At 35.8% G+C, this 20,118-nt stretch overlaps 1 protein-coding gene across 1 annotated transcript; it reads left to right on the forward strand.

The window, feature by feature from the left end:
* Positions 1 to 3,258: 3,258 nt before the first annotated feature.
* Positions 3,259 to 18,287, forward strand: LOC110456506. The gene is made up of 3 exons (XM_021507294.1): positions 3,259 to 3,615; positions 13,126 to 13,495; positions 16,279 to 18,287. Exons 1-3 carry the CDS (start codon positions 3,388 to 3,390, stop codon positions 17,934 to 17,936), a joined length of 2,256 nt encoding a protein of 751 aa, XP_021362969.1. The 5' UTR covers positions 3,259 to 3,387; the 3' UTR covers positions 17,937 to 18,287.
* The last annotated feature ends 1,831 nt before the right edge of the window (positions 18,288 to 20,118 follow it).

The following is a 20,118-nucleotide window of genomic DNA, read 5'->3' on the forward strand; positions in this document are numbered from 1 at the left end:
ACAATATTTTATTTACAAATATGCTGTACATAATATACAATTTTACATAATTTAATATTAGGGATTCTATATGCAGGTTCTCCAATATCCTTTATTGTTCATGTTTACCTTTGAAACTGATCAGATAAACAAAATGGCCGACCGACAGCTATCTTCGAATGAACGTTGACCATACCAATAGTCCCTTGGATGTCAATCACTACTCTACACCCATAGGCAACTTGTACAGTTAAAACGGTACCGATATGGTTCATAACTTAACCATACTAATTCAGTTTTAACAAACTTAACATTAAATGTATGTAATTGAACATGAAATAAATAATACAACAGAGAGACCCTCGTAAGTACGAGAATGATAAACTCTTGAAACACCACGACGCTAATTTCCCTTTTGCTAACTTTTCTTTTCCAAATATTAAAAAAGGTCAGTGTAGTCCTATCATGCTACTTCCACAATATCAAAGCTTTGGCAGAAATAGAACTCGATTTTGAAACCAACACCACTATGTTTTTCCCATTTTTACCATTGCGCTTAACAAACAATATACATGTATATCATAACCCATTTTAACCTGAACCCATTGGCATTCTAATAGGTGGGTACTGTTTCTTGCTTATTGATTACCCAAGAGCTACAGATGGGCACGGAGGTACTTAGAGCCAAGGGGAACGATAAGCTTCTTTAAACCAAGGTAGTTTGCTTATTAAGTTGAAAGGAAAGTCGCTTTGTCGTTCGCTTGGAATGAAGGTGGTTATAGTATCTACTTAGAACCAAGGTGACTGGCTTAGCTCCTTTGCACCAAGGTAGTTTTACGGGAAAGAATGAAGGTGGTTATATATAGTATCTACTTAGAACCAAGGTGGCAGGCTTAGCTCCTTTGCACCAAGGTAGTTTTACGGGAAAGAATGAAGGTGGTTATATATAATATCTACTTAGAACCAAGGTGACTGGCTTAGCTCCTTTGCATCAAGGTAGTTTTACGGGAAGAATGAAGCTGGAACTTCTTCTATCATCTATGGTGGCTGGATTCACCGTTTATTATTTGCTGAATACAACTTTATTGATTTGCTGAATAATTTCGATATTCTGTAAAAACATATAATGACCAACACATTTGCAGCCTTCCTACAGTACGCCTTTAATTCCGCCACCTTCGGAATCATAACAGCAAGACAAAACTACTACAGGCATAGTCAATATAACCCATCATGGCTGTACATAATACACTTCAATGCCATTAACTAATTTATTTTTGTTTACGACGACACGGTTCTTAAACAGATTGTTAAGCTAACAACACATTCACTACAGGAGAATTAGTATACCGCGTTTCCTTGTACAAGTCATCCGTCATTTACCTGACAGCCTGATCACCGTGTAGCGTACACTATAGAGGTGTGGTCACGTCTATACCAACTTCTATACAGGATCACACATCACTCTAGTATAAATACAAATTTTGACAAACATTTTAATATTCCTGTTAACGTTATAACGCTACATGTATTTATATAGCACAAAGGTAGTGTATACCATCCTAGTAATTCTGTATGTGACTACATCATTCAGTGATACTCCACTGTAGTATTCATAAAAGTGCTTATAAAACGAAAACGTAATAATCATATACAGATTTTATTGGGAAAAAAGAAAATCTAGATTTGATTTTAACCAACAAACAACCTAACTAAAACCTGATCGAAAAGGGTAAGGGTTCCATAAAAAATGTGTTAGTTCACATCTTATTGAAATTTACATGTTCCGTATTTTCTTATCTCAATGCTAATGGAAAACAAATTCTTCATGTTTATGAATTATTGTTTCTCTAAGTGTTAATTTTTTCTGTTTATGTAGCCAGGTTTTCCAACGGAAAGTCTTGTTTCTACGCAATGTTCTGACACGGTCGTGTTCACATGACATCGATTATGAGCGTACAGTGTATCTTTGGTGTTTATGTTTTCCGTTTTGGTTAGATCTATGACCTATACACTCATTCCTTTGACGGAGGTCACCATGACGACTGACATTTGCGACGCAGGAATAATACAATCTTTTATTCCTGTGTGATGTAAATTAAGAAATTAAAAACAATATTGGCAGTATTTTTTAAAGTATAGCAAGAGGCATTGCTAGAATTTAAAATCTTATCTCCGGGATTGAGACACATCTGTCTGCATCACACGGGAGCGATTGATTGCCGTAAGAGCATGTCGAAGCTGATGGAATACGTAACAGAATGCATAACGCTACCCTGGTAACATTGTATAAAGTATTGACGCAACTGGTGCGTTTATAGAATAATAGCGCGGGCTAGCTGTGTTAACCTCAGTAGGAAAATTAGATTAATTAATGTTTTGCTTAGCAAAACTGGAAATGTAAATGTGAAGTATAGGAGAAACCCTTGTCATTCCGAAACACATGGTTCGCCCCATCAATTGTTTCATGATCGTTAACTATCCTCTAATCAGTTGAAACATACCGCCTTTCTTTGGCATGGACTTTTACAAATTGAGGTTTGTGACTATATAACTATTTTTGGATGGCAGTAATGCGTACTAAATGTTGATCACTGTTTCAATTCCTTGATTTGAATTGTGATTTAGAAGAGTAACATGCTTGTCCTGAACACATCGTCTCTTCCTGGTGTAGGTAAAGCCTATGTTGAGGACATAGTAGATCATTCCATCCAACTGTTGTGAAGTGTTGTCGACAGCATGGCTAACGACCGCTCTATATCTTACAGTTGATGAAAATGTATGATGGTAGTACGTCTTTCGCCGAGAGCTAGCATACATAATATTCAATTAAGTGTGTTTACGAAGCTTTTCTAGGGCAGCATGAACAGGTATATGAATGGAAAGCATTGCATTAATTCCAATACAAAAACATCTTGTTTCATCCAATAAATTTCTGAAAAATAATAATGAATTAGAAGTGGTTTATGCAAGATAAAGTGTATGAAAAATACTGTGGATCTCAAACAAAGCCGTCTTTATTTTGGATTTTGAGAGTTACCTTAAAAATGATCACCAATGGACAAGCATTATGACACAATTAACGCTTTTTAGATTGTAAAACTTGAAACAATGTTTAATTGTCTTGTTGCGGTACATCCTGTTTATCCTTACTGCAATGCCACACATACATAACTACCTTATACACTCACCACATACACGTTTGGTAGTGCCAATCCTAGGATGTCGCCAGTTGCTCCTATCTTTGACGGGTTGAGTAATTCACCCGTGTCCGTCACACGTAGTCGTCATTTCGCACGCGGGCCCACTCCATCATACATACCTCACGTCAGCGCTGATCAGGCAGCAAATCTCTACAACAGTATCAGGCCATAGGATTTAGCTATGTAGGTACCTGGAACACATACAATGCAGGCTATGCACTTTGTAACGGTTGGGCTGCTTCTGATGCTGACCGTGGGTGATGTCCCTTCTGTATGGGGGCAGGAGACGAACAAGCCGCTAGAGGGGGCAATGATTGCCCCCGTGATGAGGTCCGCAATGTGGGCCTACCTCGGGAATGCCGCTTATGCCAACCAACTTTGGCAAGCTGTCAACCATGACTACTTCGACAGACTTAATTGTGGCGCGAAAAGAGTAAGTAAATCTGAAATATTTTCTGCAAGTCCATTTATATTAATGACAAGAGGCACTTGGTAATACGATAGAGCGCAGAACTGTTTGGAATGAGGAGACAAAGGAAAGGTATTAGCACTGATAAACATAAGAAAGTGATAAGTTGTCGGGTATGCAATGTAATTGAATGCAACAAACCTATTATGCGTTGTAAGTTGTCCGAATATGCATAGGCAGAAATAAAGACTTATGTCATATATTACACAGGGTTTCTGCTATAGAAACTGTTGCACTTTATAGTCATTTTTACAGAGCTTTACAAGAATCAGTGTTTGCTTTCCTTCTGTATTTTGAAACAGTTTAATTTGTCGCGCATGGAGACGATTAAGGTGCCGCTGTTATAGAATAGATACTACCATATGAAGCAGAGGATGAGAGATAATTAATAGTGATTTCATGACTTGATTTGAACTCATTAAATCCTTCAGCAACATTTCGCGCTTGTCTTCTGCAGCATCTCCAGACGACTTTCCCCACACATATATATAATATAACTTTATTTCATATTCCTGACATATGTGAAAGCTAATTTACTCCATATACTCTTCGTCGTGTTGAAAACACAAGTTTAGTTCTTATGATTAAATAAGGATCCCGTTGGTGGAATTCGTTTATGTCCTTAAGCTTGCTAAAACAGATTTATTTTCAAAATGTCAAACCGTGTGACACACTAAACTATCAAAGGAAAATGGAATCCATTTAAGATACATAGAAGGGAAATATCTTTCCCAATTAAATGCACGTCTTTTCTTAAAAATCCTTGAGATAATAGGGATTTCTTTTTGTGAGAATTAAATGGGCTCCTTGATATAAGGAAATGTTAGTTGTGCCTTGCGACAATGGGATCGGTTGATAAAAACAATCGAAATGGACTGCAGTAGAGCATTGATCGTTTCTAGCGAAAAGGTATGGATTGTGAAACAGCTAGATGACTGGGACGATTGTGTATAGAAATAGGGCAGCTCTGACTAAAGGTCAAACGGTGACAGTAACGAGAATCAACTGCAAACTTATGTTTTAGACTGGTGTTTGATTGGTTGGTTGGTTCAATACGATCATATTAGTCCATAAAGTTATAAACATACCACATGCAAGTCATTGTGACCTGAATTAAACAACAGTATTCCGACATGAAGACATACATGTTCACTGTTTGTGAACAAGATTCTTTCTTGGATTGAACCACAGAAATGACAGTTGTCTCATTTAGTGTTGGGGATGGTTACTATTCCAAGACAGTTGCTTACGTCTTGCTGTAGCTCTTGCGATTAATACGATCTTTTAATTTATGGTGTCTACTAGGTTTCTGTATATTTTTTATGTCAATTTCATTTTCTGTATGTATTGTCATGTCAAATTAGTGTACCTCTATTTATGTATCAACTTAAAGTCCTGGTGTCTTTGATTTTCATTGAATTCCTGTTTTGACGCTGTGGTTTACTGTTTCATTGTATTCCTGTTTTGACGCCGTGGTTTACTGTTTCATTGTATTCCTGTTTTGACACTGGTTTACTGCGTTAACGACATGCCATTTGGGGACAACATACCCTATAATCTTCACTGTTGCTGTCTTTTGATAGGACTTGCACTTTTATTAAAGTCTCTACAAATTACTGTTTTTCCACAACTCATATAACCTTTTATTTAGTTCTATAAAATGTCATTTAATTTACTCATTGGGACAAATTGTGTGTGCATGATGTTACTTTATCAGTTACGGTGGTATTCGACGTACACAAACTAGTATTACCTGTATCTACCCCGGGGACGTGGACATCCACTTGATGGCGACATATGTCTGTGGTTTATTTAGTGGTTTAAGAGGTGTGCTTGTATACCAGGAACCTATGTGTGTAGTAGGCATCTCTTATCAGTGTGTAAAGGTATGCTTTAACCATCACAATCGTTGGTACCATTTCAGACATGAGTTTTATTTTTTTATTTTAACCCTAATTTCCATTGATGAAACCTAAATGGACAAAATGATCCTATGATGCAGTGAAATGTTCAATTCGTTTGTCTTTCTGCTTCTACAAACAAGGTTTTCATTTAGGTGCTAACTTTCTATGTATTTCTAGTGATAATAATAGGCTATACAGCTGTACTATGTGTGATTTCATATAAAAATAAAAAAGGAGGATACAACCAAAAGAGCAATCAACGGGTGTTTTCTGCGACATCACATAGACCACATATTACACGGATTATTCAGTTAATTATATAACTGTCATTGCGAGGTTTCGTGCGTTCGTGTATTATTTGTGGATATCAGATTATTAACAATAATATTATAGTTTCTTTCATTGTAAGGTTTTCCACCTTTAAGTTCAGTGTTATTTTATTTAAGATTTTGTCTTTTTCATTGTATAATTGACTTTATGGTATAGTGTTACCTTATATATATATACTTCCATTTTGGGGACAGTTTGTGAATTAAAAATGTAACGTATTGGGGACTATCATTTTCTTTTTTCATTTTCACACTCTCTTGCACACGTTTTCACAAATTATACACTCACCATGTTCATCATCATCATCATAATCATCACCATCATCATAATCATTATCTCATCATCATCCTCAAATGCTCTGATCATCATAGTAATCCTCAGCATGGCCATACGATTATCATCATCATACAATGAGTGCCTACTGCAGCACACCCCACAATAAATGTTGATCGTCTGAAACCCGAACAGAAAAAGATATTCGAAGCTTTATTAGAGAAGAAAGACTGTATGGCGGTGTTGCCTACGCAATTATTACTCAATGGGTACGTTTTCCTTGGCGTCGTAGAAACGTCAGTTCCCGCTGCCATATTTGTTTTGGAAACTAATCTGTTCGATACCCCTCGCTATTTATATATCAACCATGATATTCCGATTCGCTGGCAAACGTTTGCCAGGGTGCCTCTGATTGGTTCATCTAAAGGTCACTTGAACGTGACACTGACCGCGGCACATTCAGATGTTCAGGCGGAGCCATGTAACAGATGATTTTAATCAGATTGACCATAATTTCAACTCAGCATCATCAATCTGTACAAAAAATGTCATCCTTTGCAGTTAGCTCAGCACATCACCAGCACCCTCACTTTTACCATTATTGATATCTTGCTAATATAACTATCATCAACACTGCCACTAAACCACACTGCATCGTCATTTATTTTCATAATGAGGAAGATCAGCATAATATTTTTTTCTTTTAAATATCCTGTTACATGTTTACAAAGTTTAAGACAAACACTCAACATCATGTTATTATTTTATACATATAACTAAAGTATACACTGCACTTTATTCAAAAAACATCAACAGATATACCCACTTGTTTAAGCTTTCACTCACACACACTCACAAACACTCTGTCTATAAAAAGATAAAATCCCTATAATTGCTATATCTCATGTATATAATATTGTTGAAAAGGAAGGAAAGAGAAAAAGGAAAGGGAAGAAGAAAAAAGAAATGAACAAGAAAATGAATTATAGGCATAGATACATAGAAATATTATATTAGTGAATTCTAGGGATAGATACCAGAGATAGGGATGTTGACTTATATTCATATAGTACTTAAAAATATATTTCTTTTCTGAATCAGCAAAATATCTTGCCAAAGTAATTGTGTACTAATTAATAAATAACATATTTGAAATATTCAATACATGAACAATGCGTATATGTGTGTAATTTTGTGTACACTTATATTTAAAATTAGTCCACAAGCTCTATCAGCCGCATCCTATTTTCCCAGTATGAAGTAAATCTCTGCATATAGTATTCAGATTTAGCAGTTCCAATATAACGTTGTACAGAGTAATTGTCATTGATTTTAAAAATAAGAGTGTTGTTATTCAACATTTCACTGTTACATCTAGAGCTGTAAATGTATTGCTTAATTATTAAAAGTATTTCGTTATCGCTCTTATTAAATCGTTCTGTTTGTGTAAACAATCCTAATATAAATGTGAGTTTATTGTATTAAAAAGGAATAAGCAATGCATCTAAAAGAGATTTAAAATTTTGCAAAAAAGACTGAACTTCCTGGAATTCCCATAATAAATGCACTATAGTTCCTTCGACCTGATTGCAGAAAAGTTTATCTGAGATACCCACTTTAAATAAATACAAATGTGTCGCTGTATATGATGTGAAATTCGAAACTGAAGCCATTGTAGCTTTGTATTAGAAGTAACTCTAAAAGGGGTTTGATGTATACGTTTCCAGTGCTGGTATCAAGTTCACTATTCTATTTAATCTGTCCAGTTGGAAATTTAAGCAGAAAAAAAACCTCTCCAAATTTACTGGAAAATATGGAAAAGAAACTTTAAAAAATGTCATGTCATTACCTGCTAAAAACTGTCTTACTGCAGCCATAATACCTTCGAAAGTTAGAAATTCTATGTTTATTGAAATAAATCTATAAACTTATGAAAATTGAAAAAAGAGTTATCCTTTTTGATTAAATCACTTATTATAACTATACCATTGCTGTACCATTCTCTGTAAAAAATGACCTTCTACCAACACTTACTTGTCTATTAAACCATGTTCGAGTTTTTGTGACCTCTTTCCCTTGTCCAAATGGGTTTTCCGTCTCAGCTTTCTAAGTCTTTCCCATGCCTTCAAGATATCTTTCCAGAACTGATTCTTGCATTTATCATAACAAATTTGTAAATAGTCATCCTCAACATTAACAGGTAGGTTAATATCTACAATAGATTTGTACTGCCATTTACCTTCACTAAGGTCTCTTGACCCAATTCAGTTTCAGAGAATTAATCAAAGCCTGCACATTAACTATTTTCAATCCACCATCCACATAGTTTTGTATAATAAGATCCCTCTTTACCTGGTCAGTTTTACTGTTCCACATATTCTCAAACAGTATAGAATTCAAAGTTGATATAAAATTAGCAGTAAGCATCAGTGATTTTATAATATGAATTTTCCCAATAGGTGTCAATGACCTTCTACTTCAGATTCTAACTAGGGCTTTCAGTTTAATGAGGTTTTTTTGGTCATAATTAAGCTTCGGTATCTGATGTGAATTCAAGCTGAATTCTATTCCCAATAAAGTAAATGTTTCCTTTCCCCAATCTAGGTTCATTTCTGGAAAAAAGCTGACATCACTAAATATGATACTGCCAATCCAAATAACCTGTGTCCTGTTAACATTAATCTTTAAATCCGAAAATTTAGAAAAACTGTCTAGTTCATTAAGTGCTTCTATCAATGATCTTTCAGAGCCATCTAATATAAGTGTAGTGTCATCATGGAAATCAGGATAGGACAGTCTTTGATCTCTACACCCTTCATATTATACTATTTCCAAAGCCAAATGAGCCAAATTTCACGAAGGGTCATTTTTGGCCCTGTCTTTAATTGTTTTCATATTTATACCACATACTTGTATGAATAGGAATAGGTTTAAAACATAGTTTTTTATCAATTGGGATTTGCATTCCTTAGCAACAGCCCTAGCAACGTCGATCATTTTTACGACAGAAATCTACAGATTTCCTTCTTATCGTTTTTGTTTCGTTTCAATTTTAACATTTTTAGACCTTTAAATGCTGATCTAATAATTGTCGTTGAAGTGTATTATGATAAGAAAACGAATATAATTTGGTATTGTCATTTGATTACCAAAAACGTCCATAGCAACCATATTTATACCATAGCAACGCTATATAGGAGACAGTAAAAATGGGTTTCCAGCATGAGTTTAATAATATATAGTATATATTTACATTTGCCATGTGACTTTACATCATCAGCCTACCAGCAACAAATGTTCCACTATACCGTTATCCATATGGGTGTTGATGTTGCAATTATGCCTGCTTGTCAGGTGGCACCTGCATGTTTATGGAATACTTCAAAATTAATATAATAACAAAAAGTATGTCTCGGAAGTAATATTGTATTTCAGTTTCTACACATAATTTATTATATGAAACGTAATTATATATCTTTTCTTCAACGGAGGTTGAAAGTTCTCGTCACTGTTCTCAGTGGGTTGTTTTGATGGAAGCCTTATTCTGAATCTGTGCATCTATCACAGATGACGTCATTGTCTTTGCTCTTGATAAGAAATGATTTTTGCAAGAACTTCTTCAGTTCCTTTGTTAAACATTCCGTCTTTCTTTCGGCTTCGTCCGTTTTGAGCATAAAACACATTAAAATCGTCTCGGCACAACACCAGCCATTCTGCAGAACTAAAATAATATAAGTTGAAAGCATTTGCGGACCTCGATAATTCTCTGTTTTATACCAGTATTGATTGAATAGGGAGTGATTTAAGATTGATCCAATGAGACTGATTAATATAAGCTCTTTGGTTTGGTCTGGTTTGTTTCTGAATCATTTAAGAATGATTTATCGCCATACAAAGACTCATTTTGTGATAGTATGACACAGTGTGCCTGGCCGAGCGTATCCCACAAAAGAAGGGCAAAATTCACGGAGACCTGATGCTGTAACCATTAAACTAACGTACCACTCAATGGAATCGACGTTTCAAAACTTGTAGATAGTGTTCAATCATTTGTCACTCGTGATATTTTGCTTGTTTTTTGCGCTATTTTCCAATTTCTTGTCATCAAATCAATGTACTGCTGTCTAAATTTTCTACAGAAGAAGCATCAGTGAAAGCAAAATGGATTATACGGACTTATTGTTACAAAACTAACTACGAGGGGTAAACCGGGACTCATCATTATGTCAAGAGTCGCATTCAGGCTGCAATATCGATAGAATGGATGGATGTTTTCACGCCTTATAGCAGATATTTTCATTATTTCACTGATGAATAGGACTTCCGACATTTGTTAAAATACGTCACTATCAATACCAGAACAAAATATCTTTATAAATACGTAAAACGTGACCTTATTAACAACTGTGACATTTCGGGACGAGTTGTCCAATTTTCTTTGTCAGATGACAGCTCGATCGAGGGGAAATTATTTCTCACCTCAATTGTTACGATTCCAGCTTCTTACTCCAAACTTGAAGTGAAAATAGGGGAAAATTTCGACTCTACTACATCTTCATCTTTTCGTGATTGTCGTGATGATCAAAATGAATTATTATTTATGGGAACAGCAAAATATCAATGCTGGAACGTAACGTTGTCACCAGCATTTAACATTGGTAATCGTGAGCGCACTGGCCGCGATACTCAACCACAAATTTCTCACTTCCAACTGGCAAACATTCATGTTTTATCATATGTAACCATACTTCGCCCAAATAACAAATTATACAAATAAATATCTTTTCTTTCGTTTGCAATAAAAAATATTCTGAATGAAGTGTGGTGCCTATGTTAATTTGAGTAAAACATCTAGACATATGGGGTAAATTTTAGTCAAAAGGCGTAACCATGGTAATTTGTGACATGCGGAGTAAGAAAAATACGATTTTTTTTCTGTCGAACATTTTGGAATATGTTTTTCTAGATATAGGCCAAGAATTTGACACATGTTATTTTGTTCTGTAACAAGTTTGAAAATTTCGTAAAAACAGGGCCAAAAATGACCCTTCGTGAATCTACTCCTTTCCAAGAGACAGTCAAATGCCTTCTCAAAATCAATTATTAGTAACATGCCTGGGATATTCTGGTCTTTTGTATACTGGATGAATCATTAACAAGACGAGTGTTTTCTCCAATATAACGACCATCAAAAAAACATGTTTGATCACTACTAATTAGCTTATCTAAAACTGTTTTTATTCTAGAAGAAATAACCCTCGATGCTATTTTATACACAATGTTTAATAATGATATTGGTCGCCAGTTTTTCAACAAGTGTCTTGGTTTATCCTCTTTTGGAATGCAAGTTAAAATCCCTTGTCTTTGAGTGACAGATAACTCTCCAGTAGAATGGCCATAATTTATTGACCTTACCACAAAACCATTGCTTCCAAAAACATTAAAAAAAAACCTCAATAGTAAAACCATCCGATCCTGGACTTTTATTTTTTTTTCATATTTTTTAAAAACAGTCCTGGAGAGTTATCTGCCCTTCGATATCTGTAGATTCGATATTTGTCCACTTGGGTACGTTACAATTTTTTAAGAAGTTATTAAGATCAATATTTACGAAGTTATTATTCGCCTTATACATGCTTTCATAAAAATTCTTAACTTCAATCAGTATATCTACCTGCTTAACTATAATGTCTCTATTGTCCTTTTGTATTTTTGGTATAATTTTAGAGACAAAATTTCTGTTTTCTAAGTTTAAAAAAAAAACATTAGTCGGTTTTTCACCCTCCTTTGCCCATTTTGCCCTTGAACGAGCTAAACTGCCTAAAATCTTTTCTAGTCTAATACCCTCAAGCTAATTTTTTCTCTGATGCCAATGTTTCTAAATCAACAATATCTTCCGATTCCAACTTCTGTATGCTATCTTTGAGCTCCTTCTCCCTTACATTTCTATTTTTTTCCTATAAGATGCATATACAATTGTCTCACCACGTAGTTCCATCAGTAATGTTTCTAAGAAAAGTTGATCACTTAAAGTAAACTGTTAATTCTCCCCAGGTATGTCTTTCAAAGAACTAATATTATATATTGGCAGGCAGTAAAATTATTGAACCCTTAAAATATTATTTTTGACCAAGTCATGATATCAAATTTCCTGTAAAAGAGAGTTATGCAGCTTCCATAAACTCTTCCTTTTCTTAAATTCATTCATTCTTAATGTTCAAATAGGATATGAGTGGTCTGTTCTGTACCCTGCCTCAATACTTAAACCTTGAATACTGGTTAAAAGAGATTCAGATACGAGAAAGTAGTCTCGCCTATCCTGTTTTATTGGGGTCTTTCTCATCCATGTATAGCTCCTAGTCCCTTCATGTTGATCCCGAAAAATATCAATAAGCCCATTATTCTCATCAATTTCTAACTATTTATTCCTAGCCCTTTGATTGTTAATGTTCTTATAACTGTCATCATAGTCTAATTTAGGATTAAAACACAGTTAAAATCACCACATATGATATTATTATCATTATCAAATTGATTAAAAACTCTTGAATCTTTATAAAAAATCTGGACAGTCTTGGTATTGGGGACTATACGTATTTCCATATGTAGTTCTTTCCTATGAATTTATATATGTTCATTCGTATCATTACCCGATATTTTGTGAGTCCCCCTCCCCCACATCCTAAATTACTTTTCATTATTTCCTTTTCATTATTTTGTGCCTATTAATGAATTGTTAACTTTATAATTTTATGTAGTGTGAAGATACAGTTTGAATTTGTGATATACTTTCGTGCATTTTGTGAGGTTATATTAACTTCTATCACGCCTGTTATAGTGTATGTTTGTAACATTTCTCTTCACTGATGTATTTCGTGAGACAGGTATTTTTAATCATTGAACTTTGTGAAAAATGGTTACTACCGACACATCCTTTTCTTCATCTTTTGCTTCGTTTTTCTTCCAGTCGACTGACGCGGATTACGAACGGAAGTGTGGCCCCTGTGGCGATGCCGCCGACTCCAACAGGCCAAACGAGTACGGCGGAAAGTACTCCATCGGCGAGGTAGTTGCGCAGTATCACGAAGGCCATCAAATAAACATCTCCGTGGACATTAGAAGTATAAATCAAGGAGGCACATTCCGATTTTCGCTGTGTGTTACAGATAAAACCACAAGAGTATCCCACTCCTGTTTCCGACAACATGTATTACGATGGCAGAACACCCAGATAACACGAATCCCAGTACCACGACAGCTTGGCCTGGCGACATACACCCTACAGCTGCCAGCCGGGCTCACCTGTCAGAACTGTGTAATACAGTGGCTATGGAGAGGTAAATATAAATTATATAGATCACCTTCAATATGATGTCCGTGAAAGTAATTTGGTATTGATAACATTTAGCAGATTCGAAATTATTTTTTTGCAAATATGTTAAACAAAAAATGTTTGTAATATTATCTTTGACGGTAAAATTGTGTAAAACAGCGGAATGAATGGTTACAAAGGTTATGGCCTGCTTTGACACGAGGCTGTTTTGATCCCTGCACTGTTCTGGTGTTTATAAAAGCTAAGGAGTGATAAAAAAGAAAATGTTTTTTTTTTACCGACGATATTTCAGAAAAGTTGTGAGATAGCTATTTTAAACACAAATTTTCAAATGTAGGATGTTTTAAAAAGGATTGTTTATGCCGTCCTTATTAGAAGGTAATCTTGACATTTCAAATAAAGGAATAAGATAGTACTGTTTAAGGTTACGTTCATCTCGGGAAAAATATTCTAGAAAGATATTGTCATATTCAATTTTGTAATGTTTAGAATTCCTGTTCTAAGACTTGTTTAAATATAAATTAAAAAGTAAGTGTACTTTCAATGTGAGTGCGTCGAAAACAACTTCCGATTATCTATTTAACCATACAATCGAGGCTATGAGCATGATACGAGGGAGTTTACATGGTTCTGCAATTACATAACATTCCTCTTAAAATTTCGTAAACAACGGTATTTCACTATCCAAATTTCATTTTTCACTTTGTTACAAGTTCTGTGATAGGCTAATAGTAGCACATGTGACCCACAAAAACAGCTGTTAATATAAGTATGAATTGCTGTTTTTCCAAGGGACTACTTTTAAAATTTTCAAAATCCACATCTTTTAATATTGTAGTTCGAGTGGTCTCCCATTGCAAAAACTAAACTCGCCAAGAAAAATATGCAAGATCTACTGTTTATCATTAATATTTTTTATTGTATCTTGGCTTTTTTCCACCATTATTTTAAGTATTAGAGGTTTTAAAAGAAATAACTGTAATCTACAGTTGACCATACTCACAACAGTGACAAGTTCTGTCATCTTACCCAAATCGGATCAGTACCAAAACGTATCAACAGATCAGTTATAACAATGATGTAGCCTTAGATTACATAACCATGCACATTACAAGATGGCGCGGACGACGACTATGCTTTCTCTTTTGGACACTATACAATAGTTGTTTTCATATAAATTCTGAAGCTCGTCATATAATGTTAATATGCTGACAAAAAAATAATTCATTTGAAGTGTAAGACACTGCAAATGGGTGGATTCGATTTTGGTCCTGACATTCGCAAATGCCGGAAACGCTGATTGGTGACGTCAGAGCGTTCTATACATATCTCGCGTGAGCCAGGGGGTCGTTTGTAAGAACACCGTCGATATGCAAGCATGAACGGGTACACATTTACTTACACACCTAATGAACGGCCTTCGCTTCGCTACGGTCGCTTATATGATGCGTAAGCATTTTTTTCCCCGTTCATACTTGCATGTATATAACAACCTGTCCATTGTTGTTAAATTTCAACCATTGAACAGGGAAAAAAACACAATACCTCAAAACAGACCTCGTCCCCTTTATTTAAAATTGACAAAGCGTTTATCTGAAATAATCCACTATTGTATTTAGGTTTATCTGAAGTAATCCACTAGTGTATTTAGGTTTATCTGAAGTAATCCACTTGTGTATTTAGGTTTATCTGAAGTAATCAACTATTGTATTTAGGTTTACCTGAAGTAATCCACTATTGTATTTAGGTTTATCTGAAGTAATCCACCATTGTAACATGGTAACACCATACATTTCAAATCACTTATACGGCAAATTTAAAGAAATCATTTCAAAATCGGTTTTGAGATATACAAATTGAATATTTAAATTATACTCAATTTAGCTTAGTCGGTAATATTTGATGCCTTCATGAAAAATTTTTACTGACATAATAACATGTCAATTTCTTGTAACCAAACTAAATCGGATGAAATAGCAGCTTCTCTAACACTTATTTACATACCTGGCTTATGAAGAGCACGATTTTGCCATTTGGTTACAAGCTGTCGGGGGGCACACCGGCCTCCAATCAACATTGTGTGTAGCCAGTCGAAACCACGATAAGCATAAAGTAAAATGACCCGGTAACGTATTCTAATAGTATATAAATGAGAAACTATGACCTAGATTAACTTATGAACTTGATAAAACGTGTTTTTATGTAACATGTACTATTGCTTTAATTTCATATGGTTTACAATGTGTACATTTTAGCGCATTTATGGCAATATTGAATGATGGGAAACGACTCAATACCTCAAAATTATTTATTAATCTAGCTAACACGACTATCGGATTCACATTTCTATGTTGATGAAAACGTTATAATGTATACGGTTGATATGTTGACTAGACTCACTGATCTCTGATCTTAAAAGCTAGTCAAATAGAAAAGTTCCACATCATCTCATCAAATATATGACATTAGATATGGTGTTATTCCGTTTGTCCTGTTTGTTTACAAACGATATTGATTGACTTCATAATGTCAATTAATTAGTTTTTCTGACGTTATCAACCTATTGCCTTATTTCAGAGAAAACTAAATTCGCTATGTATTCAGTTCAATATTAATAAAGTCAATATACATACCTCAAAACATATGTTGATTGGGGTTATCAAATATGATACATCATGGAGTTGAACATTAAGGTGACAATGCCTTTTTGTAGTGGGTTTGCAGAACCTTAATGTGTTGAAGAAGTAGTTGCGATAGGTGTGTAATTATATGAATATTTCCAAACAGATGATACCTCTACATGCGATCCCCCTAGAAGTAATAACTGTGGTCAACAGACCGTGACCAACTGTGCTGACGTTCAGATCCTCAGCGCTGGCGTTCCCCTTACGGCTAACTTCGACAAACCAAGATACGATGCTTATGCAAGCATTTTCGATCCAATGGATACAGGTGGTGATGGCGCGGATGACCATGGTATCGGGATACACGTACCTAGATCGTCATTGGACCCCGCCGTGACAATAAAACCTCCAGATCCGTCGCCTGGTGGATCGGTCTCTATACAAATCCCAGGCGGTGTTCCCCCAACAACCCAATTGCCTGGCGGATCTATCCCTGTCATCACACCAGGCGGGAGGCCCTCCACAAACCCGTCGACTGATAGTTCTCTCCCTGTGATTACAGTCATACCGGACGGCGCATCTTCGGCAAATTCTACAACAGGTATTGATGATGATAATCCACCAGAGACATCAGAGAAACTTGTGGGCCCAATCGGAGTCGTTCTGCCTGCTGTGGTTGGAACGACAAATGTGCTTGCAGGCAATACAGGTTTAGGCATCGCATTACTTGTCCTCGCCTTGTACATGTATATGTCACAACAGCCATTGATACAAGGTAATACAGTATTTGGTACACCAATGCCACCTACATTTTCCCCCTCACCCTTGGCGTATCAAAGTTACCTGAATCCAGCAACATCATTTCAGCAGGCAGTTGCACCTAGTGGATCGGTTTACAATAGTGGTGTATTTCCCTACACACAGACTGTCAGTGGGGGAGTTTTCCAGGGACAATCCGGTTTTGGCGGGGTGTCATATCCATACTTACAAAACAGTAATGTCGCACCAGGAGTGTTGAACTCAGCAATTGGTCCGAATGTCGCGTCAGGGGTGTTTAACTCCGCAATTGGTCCGAATGTCGCCCCAGGAGTGTTTCAATCAGCAAACAGTCCGAATGTCGCAACAGGAGTGTTTAACACAGCTATTGGTACGTTACCACAGACTGGTTTCGCAAGTCCCGGAATTGCCAACACTGGTTTTACATCTTTCCAGGCGCCAATAACAATTGGCGGTGTTTCTACGGGTTTATCATCCGGCTCACCCTTCATACCACAAAGTTTGGCAGGAAACGGCTTCGTTTCAGCGAGGTCAAATATCCCAATTACCAACAACGGGTTCAGTGTAACTCGGCAGTTTCCACAAGGCAATAATGCATTTGCTCAGATTCCAACACAACAATCTTCCGCCATCGGTAACACACAAATACAGGAGACTTTTCAGACACAGACGTCCTTCCAAACGCCATTCCAGAACAGACCAGATATAGTGATACCTCAATTTGACCAGGAGCCATCTACAATTCGACAAAGGGAAACGAAGTCGAATCAGGAGGAAGACATCGAGAAAGAGAAGAGCTGCGAATGTCATTCGCATATGTACATATTGACCGCTCATTGTCACGTGATGTCGGCGACGGAATGCCGGGAAGACGACGCATGTTTCTGTAACGAAGATAAACGTCCACTTCCGGCAAAGTTTCATCGAGGACAGCGCCCACTGTCGTCAATTAACACTAAGCCAGGTCAGAAAATGATATTGCCAACACAGCGTAGACAATTGCCGCGCCGTCTTCCTTCAATGCGATATAATAAACAAAACTAGTTCTTCGACATTTTGTCATTAATATCTGTATAAAAAGTTCGAGAAGGTAGTTCAAGTAAAGATCTGATTCTAAAGAGTAACTGATTGTTCCAAAAAAAGTACAAAATTTCTGAAATATTTCCTGGTGTTCTTTCTATTACGAATTATGGTGTTTTATCCAAGGTAATTATTTAATTGTATATTATACCGCATACCTATTTGTATCGTCTTTGTGCTCAGGATAACGGATTTATGATCCGTCGTATCAATTAATGCTTATAAAAAGGTTTGTCTGGGTGGTTTGCATTTTCTTTTTAATCCTTTATGAAGAGATTACTTAAAATTTAATAACAGATAAAAACTTTGCCGTTCTGAGAGAAAATGTGTTGTTATTTGTTAATTAAGGTAACGTGTATATAGAGCGTATGCATAACTGAGTAAACGTCGATTCTTATATTAAATAATCTGGCTGAAAAGCTTAATACATTTATTCTTATGTCATGCAAGCGTTAACCTCTAAGAGCGGATTACTGATATCACAATGTGCAAAACAACCCGAATAAACAGTATTTATTTATTTAATTACTTTACTTTAGTTCCGAATATTGGAGATAATTAAAAAGAAGATCGAAACATAGACGACACATATTTGAAAGAGCCTATTAATGTCGTCTTTTGTTTCATCATATCGTTTGAATAATACTTTGCAATCTGAATGTTGAATTGTTTTCGATTGTTTAACAAAACAGTTCGTCAAAATCTGAATTAGAGTTCAGAGACGGAAGGGCTCACATCGTTCCAATTTTTACGTATGTCTAAAACGGCAAATGCTCAGTACACACTTCGTATTATTACACCTCACCTTTACACCAAAGTCACATATCTAAGTTGAATGCCATCTATTATAACGGTCATTTAACCTCTAGTTGCTACAAGGATAACTACGATATCACTTCTGAAATGGGAAATAATGCAGAACCTGCGTATTGCATATACACAGTAAACTAAGTGCGTGTATTTGATTAACCTTGTCATATCTTTAAAGCAATATCATCGGTACTTTGTTACATCGGATTACAGCAAAGTATAAATTCCTAAAACGAAAGATGTACAACACAGACAAGACACGATGACAAAGCCGAGCTCAAACTTGATACTATTGTGGCAGGGTTCAATTGTACATAGGATTAAGGTCGCCTTCTAGCTTCGAGAAAATAACCGGAAAATCTTGGGACTTATGGCTGTTGGTTATTTTTCATCGTCTAAAATTTCATCAGCTTTTGATTTCCATTTGTTGAGAATATGAACGAAATAATTACAATTTTGAAAGTCTGGTTATAGTCTTTACATAATTTATGTATGCATCACCACCCATAAAAGAAACAATGGATAGTTCATTTATATCGAAATCAACAATAAATGTCCAGACAACGAACCCCAGTTCAACGCCCCTTTTCAGCAACGCCCCTTTTTCACAACGCATGCCGATTTATAACTAGTTACAGACAGAAACTGTTTAATTTTATTTGGCATCAATACCTGTCAAATCTCAGTGACAGTTACAAAATTTGAAATCCAATCCGGTGTTTCAGGATGGAACAGGAATTCTGAATTCTGCATGCTTTCTGACGTCATAATTAAGCTGATTCCAATGATGGCCGAACTTACACTAATGCTTGTCCGAACTTGACCCATGGCGGGGTTATTCGGTCATTCGATCCTCCGACAGGATAGTTAAATAATGTCCAACAACGGACGTGCTGCCATACTTCCTAGAACAAACTTAAATAAAAAAATAAAAAGGCCGAACTCATTAGAGCTTTGGTTTTATTGTTATTCCTCGACTAGCCGACTTTAAAGAAAGTTTATCTTATCTCATTCTGAAAGTTGTATCAGTAAATATCAGAGATCAACAAAAGCTACGCTCTTTTAAGGATTTCCCTTTTCATATTACAAATATCAATAATCATAACACCGCAGGAAACCTTTCCCAATCAGATCGTGATGAAAACTTTGAACTTGTTTTAAATTGTCTTTATCGGCAGCATTTGCCGAAACCTTGAAAATTTGTCCTCCGGCATTCGATATATATCGACGAAAGCTGATATTTGGAGGAAGCTCGTGACTTGCCTTGTATTTTAACATGTACTTGTCCCTACAAGGAAAGCGGCCGAAGTAGAAGACTCTGTAATGTGTTTGATGT

Source organism: Mizuhopecten yessoensis, unplaced genomic scaffold (genome assembly GCF_002113885.1).
Source record: "Mizuhopecten yessoensis strain PY_sf001 unplaced genomic scaffold, ASM211388v2 scaffold8765, whole genome shotgun sequence".
NCBI lineage: Eukaryota > Metazoa > Mollusca > Bivalvia > Pectinida > Pectinidae > Mizuhopecten > Mizuhopecten yessoensis.